At 42.5% G+C, this 18420-nt stretch overlaps 1 protein-coding gene across 3 annotated transcripts in view; it reads left to right on the top strand.

The window, feature by feature from the left end:
- The window catches only part of nudt4a (nudix (nucleoside diphosphate linked moiety X)-type motif 4a), a 21599-nt gene extending 3757 nt beyond the window's left edge, over positions 1 to 17842 (top strand). Inside the window, exons 2-5 of one of the 3 annotated variants that reach the window (XM_072694862.1) lie at positions 8145 to 8255; positions 13656 to 13700; positions 13934 to 14021; positions 16889 to 17842. In XM_072694862.1, the coding sequence (XP_072550963.1) occupies positions 8145 to 8255; positions 13656 to 13700; positions 13934 to 14021; positions 16889 to 17094 (450 nt within the window). In that variant the 3' untranslated portion in view covers positions 17095 to 17842. The remainder of the gene's footprint in view (positions 1 to 8144; positions 8256 to 13655; positions 13701 to 13933; positions 14022 to 16888) is intronic. The other 2 variants (XM_072694863.1, XM_072694864.1) reach the window with 2 other exon arrangements.
- The last annotated feature ends 578 nt before the right edge of the window (positions 17843 to 18420 follow it).

An 18420-nucleotide genomic window follows, 5' to 3' on the forward strand; every position in this document is an offset into this window, starting at 1 on the left:
TAAAATCTTTCAAAATCTGCAACTACTGGAGAACGTTGTCTGCAAAAACGTAAAAATGAACCATGTATCGTGTATTTATTGATGATAAATATTGTGTATAGTGATATTTTTTAACCATATTGTCCAGCCCTATGATGGAATCCTTGTAAAAGCCACATCCCTATTCGAAACCTAGTTTTTTCCCCCCTACAGTCATATCTGTTAAGGTGTAGCCTCCTGACTGCACTGTCAAATGATTTCCCTGTAGTTCCCCTCAAGTGTGATGATGACCTGATGATTTCATAGACCAAGCTTCATATGGAGTCTGCGTGTGAGTGCACAGGAGGAAGTGGAATGCAAAGAAGTCAGCCTGGACCCTCGTTTCCTTCACTTATGTTAATGTACTGGACGAGAAAATGACTAGGTTGCAGCTTCGTAAGGTAAAATGAATGTATAGTGAAGTTGCCATTCAAAAACACGGACTACTCTGCAGTTCTCTTCACAAGAGCTTCCGCAACTGATCTCCATGAAAGAAGGTACTGAAGAGTCAAAAAAGCCATAGGTCAAAACCACATGGTGTGTTTGGCCTATGTTTAGAAACTTGTGGATCGGTCATAACATCAGCACAGGAAGCAATGACCAGTCATCCCACAGACAGACAGCTGCTGATGAAGGCTTTCACAGTTTGGACCAGGTGAAGTACAGTGCTCACAGCTGGGTGTTGTTGGGCTGCATCTCACACAAGGTCAGTTTGGATTTTTTGCAGTGGAGAGGTAAAGTTGAGGTGTACTGTAAAAAGCGTCAAACATTCAGAGGTGTTCTGTTACAGAAATGACCCTCGATGGTGGAAGACGCAAGGGGCCTTCTGGTGGCATGGGAGCCTTGGAGCCTGAATATTTGGCATAGCAAAAGGGCACAATCCTCCAGGTCTTCTCCATGTGATTGGGAAAGAGGCAGGGGGGTGGGGCAGGGGGAAGCAAGTTACACTATGTGCTGAAGCACCAACTGACCTATCAGCAGCAATTTATAGAAGTGGAATGAAGCCAGTGGCTGTCCCCTGACAGATTCCCATTTCCACCTTGTGTCGGTCTTCTCCTATTCTCATCTCAGGTCTTCTTGTTATTTCTTCTCTAGATGTCGTCCTCTTCTTGTCCCTTCCCATATCTTCTGGTGTAGTGTTTTCTCATTCTCATCATGTCTTCTGTTCTCGTATTTTCTCTTCAGTGTCTTTTCTTTTCCATCTCTTTTTCTCCTTCTCTTCGCTTTTTTGTCTCTTCTCTTCCCATTTCTTTGTGTCTCTTCTCTTCTCGTCCTTTCTTTTTTTCTTTCTACTCTTCTTATCCCTCTGTCTTCTCTTTCTGTCTCTTCCCATCTCTTCTCGACCCTCGTCCCTGCGTAATGTTCTTGTTCTAATCCATTTCTCCACTTCTTGTCACTTTCTTGTCCCCTTTTCTCTCTTCTTTCTCCTTTTGTCCCTTCTCTGCTCTTCTTGTCCCTTCTTGTTCCTCCTCTGCTCATCTTGACTCTTCTCTACTCTTTTGTCCCTTTCGTCACTTCTCTGCTGTTCTTGTCTCTTTTTGTCCCTTCTCTTCTCTTCCTGTCCCTTTTCGCCCCTTCTCTGCTGTTCTTGTCCCTTCTCACCCCTTCTCTGCTCTTTTTGACTCTTCTCTGCTCCTCTTGTCCCTTTCATCACTTCTCTGCTGTTCTTGTCTCTTTTTGTCCCTTCTCTGCTCTTCTTGACTCTTCGCTGCTCCTCTTGTCCCTTTCATCATTTCCTTGCTGGTCTTGTCCCCTTTGGTCCCTTCTCTACTCTTCTTGTCCCTTCTCTGCTCTTCATGACTCTTCTGTTTCTCTTGTCCCTTTGCGTCTATTCTCTTTGTCTCTTTTTACCACTATTCACGTCTCATCACTTGTCTCTCCTATTTTTGTTTTCCTCTATTTTTGATCTTCTTTTCTTGTTTTCTTTCTTGTATTTACCTCATATCTCATCTCTTCTTGTTCTCTATTTCCCTTCACACTTCCAGTTCTGTCACATAGACACCCACTTACTTATCTGCTGCTGATAATGTTGCTGTTGAGTGCCGCGTCCCATCGCAGCACTGTTTATGTCATAGCGTTCCTCCACGTTGAGCTCGCTGCAGGTGCCTTTGAAATGGATTTAAGTTAATCAGTTCATTGAACTCTGAGGTCCTTTTCTCTCACTTTTGGCTGTTAATTATAGCTTCACCTTTTAAAATTGACATCTGATGTCTAGGAGAGATATAGCCAGACCAAATTACTCTTAAGAGTCCAGTCACCTACTATACGCAGTCACTGTAATTATTAACCCTTCGCTTGATTGTGCAGTGATTGATGATGATGATGATGGTTAACCACAGGGCATATCTAACTTAACTGTGTCCAGAGGAAGGCATGCGTTACCCTCTGTTGTTTACAGTCCAGCTGGAGCGTACGTGCTTGACACCACAGTGAAGTTAAGCTTTCTGTCCTCATGCTGAAAGACAACTGCTGATCCTGTGCTTTTGGAAACCGCGTGTGTTCGTGTAGTTTGACACTAGGCCGGGCCTTTGTTGTTTCTCAGCTCATTGGTCCAGACAAGATTGCCTGGCTTGCCAGTTTGCTCTCTCTATCTGGGCTGATTCACGTACCACCAGAGAGAGGAACAGTCGCAACGAGGCATCACTCACTACAGTGCAACCTACCCCATGTTATTAGAAAACCCAGATTTAATCATCAGCCGCAACGTTGTGTGAACATTGTGATGAGTGACCAAACACACAATGTCCAAAAGTTTGTGGACACTCCTTCTTATCAACGCATTCATCTACTTTAAGTTACAGCCATTACTGACACAGATGTGTAAATGCACACACATGCACACACAAACAGCTTGTCTAGTCTCTGTAGAGAAGTACTGCCAATAGAATAGGAGACTGGAGCTTGATCATGAACCGATTGGCATCAAGTCTAATGCCAGGCATGGGCTAGAGGGGTATAAAGCCCTTTTGAGCTGTGAGCTGTGGAGCAGGAAAAACTGTGTTCTCTGGAATCATGGTGCTCCTTCCAGAACTTTTATCATGAATTGGAGATAAGGCGGTTGGTGATCCTTGTTGCTTAATGCAAATAAATCCTCACCGCAATCCTCCTCCAAAACCTAGTAGAAATCCTTCTTCCCTGGACAGTAGAGACAGTTACTCCAACCAAAGCAGGATCAAAGATTCTTTTTAATATCCTTGATTTCAGAAGAAACGATGGCTGTGTCTGAAACTTACACAGGTAGTATTCAAAGGCAGGACGGTATTTTTAGAAAATGCTGCCTCCTTTTTGCCGATTTGTGAAGACAGTGTAGTAGAGAAAAAGCAACATGGCGGAAGCAGCTCTGTACCTTTATCAGTCCCTTTATATTTATTATTTAAAATTTATTAATTAGTAACGTCACCAGCTGACTAGTTGTCGGTATCCTGACAACATCATGGCAAATTACTGCCTTCAAAGTGCATCTCAAACACAGTTCGTAGGCACCTTTGTCACAATGCTGCCTTCTAAGGGTCAGTTGATGTTTGTGTTGATTCAACGCTATGGCCTTCGTGCTAAGCGTTATGACCTCAAATGAGTATCACGATGAATTGAACATTTTACCGCAGTGATGATTAATGAATAATAAACTGCTCGAGGTGCTCAGTTGGCTTACTGTTTGAGTTCTCCTCCATGTTGCTTTTTATGTCTCAGACTGGACTACTATAGTGCCGTAATAGTCCACAAGTACTTCTAATTAGCCATGCACCAATACCACTTTTTCCTTTCCGATACCGAAACCAGATTTTCAAGTATCTGTCAATACCAAGTACCGATACCAACTCTGACTTATGCTCTATAGTTGACTATAAATCTTGATCCATCCATCCATCCATCCATCCATCCATAAAGAATGGTAAAGTTCCATTAAATGTCTGTTTAATAGTAATAACTATTGACGACTTTCACTGGTTGTTTAAACGGTTGGTTTCACAACAAAAAAAAGTCTGGAAATAAAAATTTTCTACCACAAAAAACAAAAAAAAGTAAGCTTCATGGTATTGGTGCTTTCTATTGCCGTTATTGATACTTGAAAGTGTCGTGTAAGTGTTGTGTAAGTGCCGGTATCAGTGCAGATACTGATATTGTCTCCGTATCAGTGCAACACTACTCTTAATAGTAATAAGAATGTTTGTTTATTCCTCCTATGAAGTTAAATGTATGCACACTTCAGCTTCTTGATTGTGGCCCAACGAACTGGTTCAGTGTTGGTTATGACGCAGTTGTAGTCATAACAGTGATCCTGCTGCGTTCCAAACACACACAGTAGATTAAACCTGAACAATAGACCTAAATCACCCTTCCAGAAAAACAGAGCGATGAGTGAGATATATGTGCCCACCCTGACTGAAGGCTTTTGTTTTTAAAGTAAGTTAATTACTGATTGACTGCAGTTATCGCAGTTTGCTGTTGCTCTAGGGTGTACTGCTTGCTGGAATATTTACTGTAAAGTTCCCTAAACCCGAAGGAATTCTTGGTATGTCTGTGGGTGATGCAGCTTGTTGTGGGTACATCCTTGTCATCTAGCTCTGTTTACTGTGAAGTAAAGTTCCCTCCCAAATCCTGTCGCGCTGGTGAGTCCTCAGCAGTGCCGTTTCAGAGGGAATGTCGCGCTCCAATACTTCGATGCCCCTTGAACATTTATCCCCCTGACCTCATACCATAAACACTTTCTCCTTTTGAGCCTTTGAGCTGTAATTGTATAACTTGCTAATGCAGGGGAACAGTTCTCTCAAGTTCACGAAAGCTCCATGGCAGCGCAGCAATGCGTTGACTTGCGGTAGCACGTATTAACCCGGTGCGTTTGTTGTTAATTTATTGTTCAAAGTTGTTTGGTGGAATCTAATGATTTATGGCAGCTCCCAGTGGAACCGTAAATGCCACAGTGTTAATGAAATGCATTAGGCTTGAGCAGCGGCACATTTGGCATGGAGACCTCTGCACTGGGTCAGTGTTACAGGAGATGTTGCTGGTGGGCTTCAACAATGAGGTTTACCAGAGGGTGTTGTGATCAAAATCTGTGAAAATTAAGTTTTTAAATATGCATGCAACATGCTAGCTGGCTCACTTTATTTATTTGTTCATTTACTTTTTTATTTGTTATTTATTATTAAATTGTGGGATAAAATTTATTTATTACTATTGTGGGATGTGCCAAGATTTGGACACCATAATTAGTGTGTACTTAGTAACATTCCCTTTGGCAGATATTGCAGCTTGTTGTTGAAACTCTTGTGTTCTTATTCAATATATTGACAAAAGTATTGGGACACCTGCTCATGCATTAATTCTTCTGAAGTCAAGGGTATTTAAAAAAAAAAAAAAGATTCTGCTTTTGTTGGAGTAACTGTCTGTACTGTCCAGGGAAGAAGGCTTTCTACTAGATTTTTGGAGGAGCATTGCTGTGAGGACTTTTTGCGGTCACCAACTCTCCACCTTCTCCCAAAAGTAATGGCTGGAGCACCAACCATCACTCCAGAGAAGACTGCTGCTCTTGTATCTGCAGTTAGCAATACTGCTCTACAGGGCCTAGACAAGTTGTATGTGTGCATGTGCACATTTGTGTCAGCAATGGGTTCAGCTTAACTTAGCCGAATGCCTTCATTAGAAGAAGGGGTGTCCACAAACTGTTGGACATAGTGTACGTTTTGTGGAGCAGTTGACCTGTGATGCTGGCTGCAACACAACCCCAAAGCTGGTACGATAGGTCCACTGAAGGCAGTTAAGTGGGACAGATTACCCTTCACCACCCCTTAACTTTCACTTCTTACATGACATTTCGGTGGAAATTGCTGGCTGAAGGTGCAGTGAGCAATTCGCTTCTTTTTTTAGGTACTCAGTCAGCTGCTTGGAGGAGCCAGAGAACTTCTTTTACTCAGGAATTATCAGCTGACAGTTCCTAATGACAGTTCCTGACCTGCCTGATGAATTTAATTATGGACTAATGACTTATTAGCTATATTATTTCGTTTTAGATTATTATTAGTTTCTGGTTTTTGATTTTTGGAGCAGTTAAAATGTTTTGAGTCTTGAATGGTCTGAAAGAATGCTGTTGTTTTTCCATGTGGACAGGATGAATTCAATGGATGAGTTCAATTCAAGGTGTTTATTTTTTCTTTTCCCCCTCCCTACACCGACAGCCTACACACCTGTATCACCTGCACTGAACCTAAATTACATTAAGTGGTTTATCTAATGTAGAATTACTCATTTTTTGGGTTTTTTCTACCCACTACCAAAAATCACCTCCATCTCTCCGTGACTCTGGTGGTTTTAGCTCCTCATTAGAACTGGAGTCAATGTGATCAGCTTCATGTGAAGAGATGAGAATAGAAGATACAGATGTCATTTTTAGGTACTGGAGGCACATTAGTGCAACTGTTTGTCTCCGTTAAGGAAGGAGAAAGATAAGGGTGTCCAGAGGACAGAATGGTGTCTGAAATCAGAGAATCATGGCTTGAGTTTACTCTTAATGATTAAAGAGCAGAGAGGGTTTGCCAGCTGTGTATAATGTAAGTATTTCCAGCTTGGAGCAGTTGTTTTAGAAGGTCAGTGGCAGCAAAGCCTAGTGAGTCAAATGTACACCATCTCAAATGTACAGATACAGTCTGTGTTTATTATTGCCTTATTTCCCAATATCAACCATTTGAAACATAATTTTAAACATTGGTAGAGTTAGTATTGTGACGCATGCCTAAACAGCTTGTCGAGTTTTTGCATCTTGTCACCTTGTCTTTAATTGATTAAATTTTTTCCCAACAAAAACAGTGTCTTGCGGAAGTATCCCCCCCCCCCGGCGTTTTTCCTATTTTGTTGTCTTACAACCTGGAATTACACTGGATTTTTAGGGGGGTTTCTATCATTTGATTTACACAACATGTTGACCATTTTAAAGATGTAAAATATATATTTTTTGGGAAACAAACTAGAAATAAGAAAATAAAAACAGAACTTAAGAAAGTCAGTGTTTTGTAGAGCCACCTTTTGCAGCAGTTACAGCTGCAAGTCACTTGGGTTATGTCTCTATAAATCTGGCACATCTATTGACTGGGATTTTTGCCCATTCTCCAGCTTCTTCAAGTTGGATGGGTTCTGTTGGTGTGCAGCATTCTTTAAGTCATACCACAGATTCCCAATTGGATTGAGGTCCAGGCTTTGACCAGGCAGATCCAAGACTTTCAAATGTTTCCCCTTAAACCACTCAAGTGTTGCTTTAGCAGTATGCTTAAGGTCATTGTCCTGCTGAAAGATGAACCGCCGCCCCAGTCTTAAATCTCTGGAAGACTGAAACAGGTTTTAGCACCATCCATCGTTCCTTCATTCGACCCCGATAATGAATAATATCCCTTCAGCATGATGCTGCCACCACCATGCTTCACTGTGGGGATGGCATTCTCGGGTTTGGTGTTGAATTTGCGCCAGACATAGCGTTTTCTTTGATGACCAAAAAGTAACATTTTTGTCTTTTCTGACCATTTGTCTATATGTTTGGGTCTCCCATTCCTCCAACATGCCTCCAGGCTCCAAGCATGTTTACTTCTCATGCTACATGCTACTTATTTATTTATTTAAAATGTATTAATCAGAAGTACCTTTGTTTTTGTAAGTAGAAAAAGTGAAATGTTAATGTGAAATGGTTAAAAGGTGTTTTGTTTGATTTGTTTTTTTGTGGAAAACATGAATTTCATTTGTGTAATTGAAAAGAACAGGAAAAAACAACACAGGCCCAAACCTATCGATACAGAATCTGAATCCAATGCAAATGTAATTATTTAACTGCCTCTGCATTCAAGTTATTGCAAGCTAAACAACAATAAAACTTAGTATTTTAACATCTAACGGGATAAAAACTCTGTAAGTGTACTCATTGCCTCATTGCATCAGGGTTCCCACCACCACTAGGGTGTATATGTGGCTTTGCTGCTTGCACTGTCCGGCTGCCACAAGTTATGTAATGAAGATACAGCATTAAACTGGTTATCATGGTGGATTTGGTTACTTGCTGATGAAGCTTTTCCTCTCTCTCTCTCTGTGTGTGTGTGTGTGTGTGTGTGTGTGTGTGTGTGTGTGGTGGGGGGTGCTGTGGGCAGGTGTTGCTTGTGAGCAGCAGTCGGCACCCAGATCAGTGGATCGTTCCAGGAGGGGGGATGGAGCCAGAGGAAGAGCCATGTGGAGCTGCTGTAAGAGAAGTCTATGAGGAGGTGAGCTCTCAGCCCACATCTAACCTCTCATCTCACCTCTTCAGTCTGGCAAGGAAAAGTGTACATACGGGGCGTCTGGTCTTATCTACAGGTGTGACTACCTGTAGCTGGAGAACTCCTGATTTCCTTGGCTTGGCAATTTGTTCTTCAGTCTTTATACAGTTCATGAAAACCGCTGACAGCATTCCATTCAATGTCAAACTTCCTCTTCAATTTATTGCTCTGTGAATGATCAGATCTACTGCTCTCAGAATTGTGATATGTGATGCTAAGGCACTGGATCAGGTACTGCTCATAGGCTACATGGGAAGTTCACATGACCACATTCCCAGGAATAACATCGTGCACTGATGCCATGTTGCACACTTGTAGGCAGCTTGGGACTGCCAGCTTACTTAAGAGCTCTTTATGAAAGTGAATACTGCCCACCACACCGACCACAACGATCAAAACTACTCTGAGCTAAGTTTGTTGCATGCTTTCTCTGCAGAGCTGCATTCCTGTGAACTTCTGCCCACACCTTCAGAACTGTTTTAGAGGCTTTAGGTATGAGAGCCATGCTCATGTGACACTGCGACAGTGCTGTGGGTTCACCTAGCACCAGTGATCTTCATCAGTAAACCGTGATTATGACCTTCACTTTCGACCTCTTGTGCATTCAATGTCCAGGAGCTCACAGTACTAATGGTTTTGTGGTTTATTAGCAAGGGAAGGCTGTAGTTGTCATGGTGTCGGAGTGTTTGGTACAGCCACCCCCAACTGTTGGGCTCAACTGTTGACAACTGCGAGACACGGCAGTGACATTTGGAGGCCGTGTCCCGTTACCGTTGGCCTCCTCCATTTGGCCCTGAATGAGGGCGAAGGACTCACTTCCAAAGTCTGGAAGCTCAAGACCGTCTCAAAGGGAGCACTGTGTCTTCAGAATGCTCAGGGAAAGTGCCAAGCCCATCCATTGTGGAGAAGTGGTGTCCAAAATCTGATGCATTTTAATAGCTGCTGAATATCCACTCCACTCTCACATCGGTAATCTGCTGAGGTCTTGTTACACATGAGTAATGACTTTCAGAGTAAGGCTAGACACGGGACATGTTTGGCTATATAAAGAAACGACAAGTCAGTCCTGCTGCTGAAAGCTGTAGATGTCACACTTGATAAGACAGTTAGTGTAATTAATGTCCCACCAGATGACATGAGCCTATATGTCTCTTTTACCTTTAACAACACCCAACAATGAGAACACAAATCTATATAGTTGCAGTCTTTTGAAGATTTATCCACCAATTAGAGTGTACTGTAATGTGACAACAGACAGCTGCGGGCAGTCCAGTTCCCGGTCTTTTAGAGGTGTCAAGTCTTGTGATATGTTGTGCAATACTGTCTCCATTCTTATAAACGCACATTATGAATAGTTTACACATAAAGATGGCAGGGTGGCACACAGCGGTTGATTTAGTGTTGTGGGAGCAGTGTTGTACTCTGCCAGCGCGCAGCCCCGTTGGTCTGAGGACAGCGGCCAGCGCGCAGCCCCGTTGGTCTGAGGACAGCGGCCAGCGCGCAGCCCCGTTGCTGTGAGGACAGCGGCCAGCGCGCAGCCCCGTTGGTCTGAGGACAGCGGCCAGCGCGCAGCCCCGTTGGTCTGAGGACAGCGGCCAGCGCGCAGCCCCGTTGCTGTGAGGACAGCGGCCAGCGCGCAGCCCCGTTGCTGTGAGGACAGCGGCCAGCGCGCAGCCCCGTTGGTCTGAGGACAGCGGCCAGCGCGCAGCCCCGTTGGTCTGAGGGCAGCGGCCAGCGCGCAGCCCCGTTGGTCTGAGGGCAGTGGGCAGTCCAGTGTCCTGCTCTAAAGGCAGTTATATCTACATGCACATAGGAGATTTGCTGGAATGCAAAAGGGGGTAAAACATGATCACAGCCAGGTTTCCAGGTGATGTCGCCTTGTTGATCTTTATCAGTAAACCAGTCCAAAACACCCCCAGTGTGAAAAAAAGTGACAAACACTTACGATGCCAAAAGGTTAAGAGCTATTAAGAACTGTGCTGTCTAAAAAACCTTTGCTATTGATTTGACTGTAGAACCATCAGTTGAATTCTGCCTACCCTGACTTATTACTGATGACATTGTCCCTCATTAGCAAATACCTCAGTAGCCTTCTCTGCTTTTAATAATAAGCTTTTATTTATTTATAGGGAACATTCTACTCAGGTGGCGGCTCTAAATGCCTTACAGACATGGAAAAAGGTCACTGAATACCTTTTAATGAAATTGAATTAAAACCTGAATTTTAAAGAGCAGTTCTTAAAGGTTATTACAGAGCTTGACTGTGGTGGAAATGAGTTTCACTGATTGGAGTTATACAAACTAGTGGTGGATTGATTCTTCCAAGTCAGAATCAGAACTCGAACTTCCTTCTTTACTGATGAAGGTGCTTTTTCAGCTCTAGGTCTTCAATTAATACGGATATTATGCATATTAATATATACATGATTAAACAAATATGAACATTTTAGTGTACTCTATTATTTTTTGTTGGGTTTTTAAGATGGATTTTTCTTAGAAATGTCACAGACTGGTATATGCTGTTGATGCTCAAACTTTTTTTCTGTTTAAATCTTTTTTAATGGCTTTTCTAATATTTATTCTTCAGCATTTTCACATAAAACATCACATTTTTGGTAAATGAAAACCAACCCCAAATATCAATTACCAGCATCTTTGATTACTAATAATTGGTATCTGTATCAGCCCTGAAAAAGAACGGTACATACTGGTCAGGATCTGCAGATCTAAGGTTGAGTGTTGTGTTCAGACAGCGAATGAGACCAATTTAACTTCAAAAACAAGTAAGAGGACTTAAAGATCTAGCCTTAAAGATATGGGATAATGTCAGCTTTTCTTCTCATTTTTTGTTGTTTTCTGTTTTCAAGAAATCAAGTTCAGTTCTTTGACTTAATATTGGAGCCCATGTGCTCTTAAGAAAGGCTCCTTAAAGAACCATCTACAAGCAGTTCTTCTCCACCATTGAGAAGAACCACTGAACTGAAGTTAATCCAGGGTTCTTGCTCGTCTTGGGAAATTTAGGAAATTTTTGGGGCAATTTTTACCAGTCATGGAAACTCTTGGGAAATGCCAATTCCTAAAAATGTTCTGTAAAATATTAGTGAGACTGGAAAGGTTGAGCTATTAAGCCAATAAGATTGCATATTCTAGCTAATGGTGCTATTTTTTGGATAGACTGGGGTTTGTACCGCTGCACTGTCGTGGACAGATTACGTTACACCCAATGTCTTACAATGAACATTTTTGGGCTCTGTATTGGCAAGAATCTGGCTATACGATGCATATGACAAAGAGGTTACGATTCAGTATACTACGATATTGTGATACTATATATTGCAATTTCTTTTTTAAAATAATTTTAGAAAAACGCCATCGTGCATAAAATCATAAAATAAGAGTTAAAGAAAAAGTTGACTTTTTATGCAGTCAGAGCAGCAGAATCTGAAGACACATCTACACTAGGGCTGGGTGATATGGTAAAAATACTTTAGCACAATATTTAAAAACTTTTTTAATGATGGGCAATATTTATCACAATACATGTAATCACAGATTAAACAAATCAGTAGCAAGAAATCCTTATACACTACTATTCAGATACTCTCCCATACCGAATAGTGAGTGATTTTTCATCTGCTGTACTTTTTCTAATTAACCCAGTCTAATTACACTGTTAGTAATGAAATCTGCAGCTGATCAGTGTTTATTAAGCACTAACAGTATCTTCGGTTTGCTTAGAAAAGCATGTTGTCACAAAAACAAAATTTATCACGATACGATTAAATATTGTCATATTGCCCAGCTCTAATGTACACTTCTATCTAATGACCACACTGCTGTAATATAATATAATGTAATCTAAAATCATATCATATAATATAATATTTTTTCAAGTAAATCATTTGCCAACAACTTGGTTGGTTTGGGGGTTTTTTTGTTGTTTAAAAAAGAAATAAACTCCACATGCCGTTTAGCCTGAGTAGCGTTTGTTTGAAATTTCTAGGGATCTGTTTGTCTCATAATACTTGAAGAGCTGTAACCCAACCGGTGTTTGAGACTCTTGAGAAATCCAGGAGCAGCCTATAAACTTGCTTGCGAACTACAGCATTCTGCCAGGCATGACAGGTCTCAAGGGGTCCAAGCACTACCTCCTGGAACTTTGCCAGGTTTGGGATGTCCCAGGGTTCTTGTGAACAGCAACAGGCGTCTGGAATATCCCACCACCTAAAGAAACACTTTCTTCATTTCCAGATTAGATGTCACTCTTGCTGACTGTATCTTTCAATCTGTCATCTCCAGGGCTTTTGCTTTTGGTCAGATTACCGTGACGTGTACGAGCAGACTAGGAGGTTAGCTCAGATTTATTAAAAAAAAAAAAAAAAAAAAAAGAAGAAGAAAAAAAAAAAAAGGGGGGGGGGTGTCTGGTCTTGTGCCAGCAATGCTCTTTGTGGTGATAGTTTCTGACAGTATTAGTGCTCGCAGGGCCTTGCCAGCTGGAGGTCCGTTGAGGTTGCCTGCTTTATCTGGCACATATTTATCGAACCGCAAAATAAGTGTCAAAAAAGGACACAGCGACAGGGGAACAGAGACTCACAGAACAGAAGGTCTGTAAAGACACATTTGTCTGATCACTCCTGCTTACATAACGTAATCATTCTATACTGGAACATCAGCCTTGATAATGAGTTGTCCTGTGAATCCGTCAGTCAGCTAAGCCCCAGGCCGATTGGCACAGCGGGAGTGGACCTCCGTAGACTGGGTAACCAGAACCTAGTCAGGTTATTTCACAAGTATTCAAGAGCTGACATGATGTTCTTATGCAAGCATGCTGGAATCCTGTCTCTGTGTTATGGAAATACACAGCTCAGGCTTCTCGGGTCATCTTCGGCTGCTTGTGTCGAGGGGGTGGTTGGGGGGTGGGGGGGTGGCTCAGTTCCAGCATGTCCGTGTGCCCATCCTCTTTTTAAGCCGCTGTGACAGTGAAACCTCTACTGGACAGTCTTGCTGTTTTATGTCCGGGCCAGACCCATATATCTCTTTTTATGATACAGCACAACCCAGGCCTATAGGTCAGGGCCCTTCCCATGGGGTCATGCCTTTCACCTACATTGATGTCATGTGGATGCGAATGTGGACCAGTTCAGGTTTCTTTTCTCTGAGTTCTGACGTTTTGCTGTCATGTGATTGATTGTGTATTTATTCATTTAATAAACTGGTGTGGTGCTGGAAGCTGCAGGAGTATTCCGGTAGTGGCTTATGTGTACTGAAGAATGCAGCTGTTGTTTTATCCTTCTTCCTGAAGATGTACCACACTTATTTTTCCCCTGTCTATTCCTGACTGAACAGGCTGGTGTAAGGGGCACGCTTGGCAGGCTCCTGGGGGTTTTTGAGGTAAGATGCCAAGCTGGATTGCATAAAGTCAGATGTTACTTTAGGCCCTACTAGCACTCAGCTTAGAAAAGTCACAAAACTGTGAGAGGCTTCAGTATTCCACTCTGTATTTTATCAAAGCTGTTGGACAGCTAATCACTTTACACAGTGATGGTGTTTGTGCTGCGTTATTATTGTAGTAATGTTAATAAATATTTTGTTTGTTTGTTTGTTTCCCCCCCCCATTTTTGTAGCAGAACCAAGACAGCAAGCATCGAACTTATGTGTATGTGCTTACAGTCACCGAGACACTGGAGGACTGGGAGGACTCTGTTAACATTGGTAGGTTCCTGCAGGACCTGCATTTTTGTTTGTTTGTTTGTTTTTGTTTTTTTGTTTGTTTGTTTTTGTTTTATTTATTTTTTTGTTCTTTCTCAAAGTGTATATCTGAGCTAGTGGAATATTAGCCGGCACAGGGGTCTGTTAGCTGGTGCGGCAGAGCTGGGGACCCGGCCCTTTCCTCAGAGTGTGTCCGCGGCCGGGCAATGCCACATTGGAAACAGATGAGGATGCGGCTGGCTTAGCATATATCAGAAGAGACGTGTTTAGTCCTTACCGTTCTAGTGTCAGGAGCGTTGCTAGTGCTAGGGGGAGCTATGGAAAGATGGGTTAATTGTTAATTGCTCTTGCATTTTCATTTTCACTGCTTTCCTTTAGATTAACGCTCCGACCGGTGGTACCCGTATTATATACCTCTTTTATCCAGTGAAGGCTGACTGGCAAAACTGTTGAACTGCCGTTGATGCAACATCGCCAGGTAGCCAGCGCACTCTGGGGGGGGGGCTAAGATGCAACTGCTAACAGACGCCCGTGCTGACCAACATCACACTAGGAGTGATATGGGGAGAAAGTGCCATCATCCCACCCCTGAGAGCAAGGCAAGTTGTGCTCTCTCTGAGTCCGGCTGCTGATGGCAAGCAGCATCATTTGGGACAGTGATTGTCGGATGAACACAGCACCGCCTTAGTCCACTGGACCACTCTGAGCCTTCACTCTGACCACTCTGAACTTCAGTAGTCTTAATGAGGCTATATAATGTGTTCATGTAGGTGTACATTTTAGCTTCTTAGTTTTAGTATGTGGACTGTATTGAGTGAAGTAGCTTGTCCAATATATAAACAGCAAGAAGTCTTATTAGACCCCGGCTGTGTACCCCAAACGTTTTGAAGCACAGCAGTTGTATGGTAGCGTGTGAGCATAACTTTGGATTTTTCCACTGCTGTGTAACAATAGCGTTTAGGAAATGAGGCCCTAATCTTTTCATTTCCCATTTGGACTTTTTCCCTATCCCAACCAGCGATTCCAGTGGAAGATCACTTGCCGATAGCCATGTAAAGAAATGTCCCAGATCAGAAAAGAAGCCTTTCACACTACTTCGTAAACGTCCTGGTTCATCATGTCTCTGCCAAACACAACAGACCTACTGTTCTTTCATTTCATGTTTTTCATTGGACAGCAGCGATATGCGCTACTAACAGTTAACAAAGTTATGGAAGTGCAACCAAGATTCATTTGCCCATAAAGCCATTTGCCACCTGCGACCAGCATGGGTGGATTGGTGTGCTCGTGCTGTTAAGGGACTGTAGCTTACTGTCTGGTCTGAATCAGCGGTCATGGCACAACTGGAAAGCAAGTATTTGTGTAACGCTTTTGCACCACTGTTTAAGACCTTTTGCAACCATGTGGTTTAGCCCTAGAAATGGTCCTGCATTACTGCATTTTTGTTATTGGGACGGCACCATAAACAGAGCTGTTTGCCCACAGACAGTGCAACTCAAAGCGTGAAGTATTTGTAGATGGTGTGGAAAGAGAAAACCTGGTAATCCTTTGCTCGCTGCTGCCGTATAAATAGCCCAGAGTTTGTTTGCCGGGAGGCGTGCCACAGTTGTTTTCCAGTCAGCGTCATTGCACTCCACTTTCCTCACTCCCTCTCCCTGGCCTCCTGCGCTCTCTCTGCCTGGACTTGGGGCTGCCAAATAGGGCATCATAACCTCAGTACACTCAGAGAGGCAAAGTGTGTGTGTGTGTGTGTGTGTGTGTGTGTGTGTGTCTGTCCGTGTGTGAAAGAGACATTCACAGATTAAAAAATATGCAGTGCAGTCTGGAAGCAGTTGGACAGTGGTGCAGTTCCTGAGGGTTTGTTTGTTTGTTTGTTTGTTTGTTTTAGTTTAAATATCAGAATATCAGCTTGTCCAGGAGAGCTAATACATGTTCTACAGCTGTATCAAGAATTGCATCTGTAAGTTCGGTTATATTTACCTGTGAAAATCATTTACTAGAAATGTAATTGGCTTTGAATTAAAGTCCTCATATCCTCCAGTTTTCATGCCTTTTATGACTATTCTGAGACTTCTTAGGATCCCGGTAAACTACTTTGTATTGTACCTGTTGCTGACAGCCTGTCTAGTCCCCGTAGAGAAGTGGTTGGTGTGGCGCAACAGATAACACCACTACCTGCCACTGAGCTACCACACCTCAACTGGGGTTTGATTCCCAGTCTGGGTAACTCTGCTGCGCTACACCAATAAGAGTCCTTGGACCAGACTCCTAACACTACACTGGCCCACCACTGTAATACAACTAACCTTGTAAGTCGCTCTGGATAAGAGCGTCCGCTAAATGGCATAAATGTAAATGTAATGTAAATGTACTGTCAATAGAATAGGAGACTCTGGAGCAGATAAACATGAACCTATTGGGACCATGTCATGCACCTAATGCCAGGCGTGGGCTAGAGGGGTGTCATGTTTATTAAATTGTGGGCTGTTTTTGAAGCTCACTTTACTACTAAATAATAAAATGTAGAGTTGTACATAATTTACTATAGAATTTAATATGTAAAGTTTAATGAAGCTTTAAATGAAGGGGGATTGCAAAATATGAGCTTTAAAAAAAAATCTGACAATTTGGCATTATGTTGTAACATTCAATTGCTAGTTCCCCTAACCTTTCTACATCAGAGATTTTCTTTTACTTTTGTGGCAATTCTTTTTTCTTTTTTTATACAAAAATCGTGATACATTGTCATTCATATTTCTGCAGTACATTGCAATATATTGACTCATAACCCTGGTATTGTGATATGTACCATATCGCCAGATTCTTGCCAGTACGCAGTCCTAACCTGTATGTAACACTGTTTTCCTCAGGTCGCAAAAGAAAGTGGTTTAAGATTGACGAGGCCATCCGAGTGCTGCAGTGCCACAAGCCAGTCCACGCTGAATACCTCCGCAGACTCACCCCTCGCTGCGGCCCCAACAATGGCAACAGTCAGGAGCCCACGGCCTTGGACGACAACGCCCCCCTCCACCAAAGCACCTCACAGGACTGCAGCCTGCCCCGCTTACACAGATAGAACTGCCAACAGGGGGCAGCTGTGCACAACACACACACACACAGGAAATTCTCCTTGAACTGGAAAAAGGACTATTTCTTTTTCTTTTTCTTTTTCCTTTTTTTTGCATGTATCATTTCCATGTTTACTATTTGAGAGATGTTTTTTAAATCCGTTGAGAAATCAGAGGAGAACCTGCCTCTGACTCTCGTGTCCAGCTTGTAGTGTGTATAGATTTCCTTCTTTCCTCTGCAGACAGTTTGCCACAGCCGAACAAGGTGATGTCGGAATTGAGCAGAAAGTGGAGACCGTAGTAACACTGGTGGACGTTTTGGAGCGTGATCTGTGGATGGAAATACGAAGAGCTGAAGGAAGAGAGCTGGGATGACTTGATGGATTTGTAGTGTTATTTATTCTGGGTTTCAGCTTTCAGCAATGTTTCTAAAGAGTCTAAAGCTTCTCTAGGTACTAACAGGTTCGTAAAGCTGTGCAAAAAAATACTTGATGTACAAATTGATGCACAACCAAATCGCCCAAAAAAACCTTAAACGTCTGAAAGTACAGTATAATTTGAATTGGAGGAGCTGGGTGCCTTTAAAGGAGTCGACACTCTGAATCGCCTCAAGTTCACTGGGATGTGCTTTTGATTGCTTTAGCATTATTTTTTTTGCCTATACTGTAGATCTAACATGCTGTGAACTTTCAAGTTGTTTTCACAGGTTGATCTTAAATGTGAACTCGAAGTATTAAACAGCTGATGTACTTCTAATTCTCTGTGGACTTAAAGAAACCAATTTTTCAAAATAAGTTTGAAATCCATTAAAGGATCTGTATATGATTTCAAGCTGATGTAGTTTTCAGCGAATGTTTCCTCACCGTTCGCTAGCTATCTGGGGGGGCTTTTAGGGAAGGGTATGTTGTTTTGCTGTTCAGTTCAAATATCAACAGTCATCCGCCAGAATCGTATACAGTGCCTTTAATGCCAGCAACCTGTGTAAACTTTTGGTGCTATTGTTCATGAGTATCTTCCCAGCAGCTGCAAAGCTCCGATCAATAACCATGCATGATGTTCATTGAGACACTACTGCCTGAAAAGGGGAGTGTCTTAAAGTGTTCTTCAGTTAAGTTGATGACGGAATGTTCAAATGGTCCTTTTCCTGGTTAAATGGCTCTTCTATGTGACCGGGATCCTGTTTTTTATGGTTCTTTAAAAAAACCTTTTCTAATGGTTCTACATACCATCTAAAAAGGGCTTTAGTCCACTCCAGTGGACTAATGTGCGACCCCCTCGAGGATCCCGAGGATTGCCGGTTCGAATCCCAGGTCATGCAGCTTGTCATGGTTCTT

This window comes from Salminus brasiliensis, chromosome 13, assembly GCF_030463535.1.
Source record: "Salminus brasiliensis chromosome 13, fSalBra1.hap2, whole genome shotgun sequence".
Taxonomy (NCBI): Eukaryota; Metazoa; Chordata; class Actinopteri; order Characiformes; family Bryconidae; genus Salminus; species Salminus brasiliensis.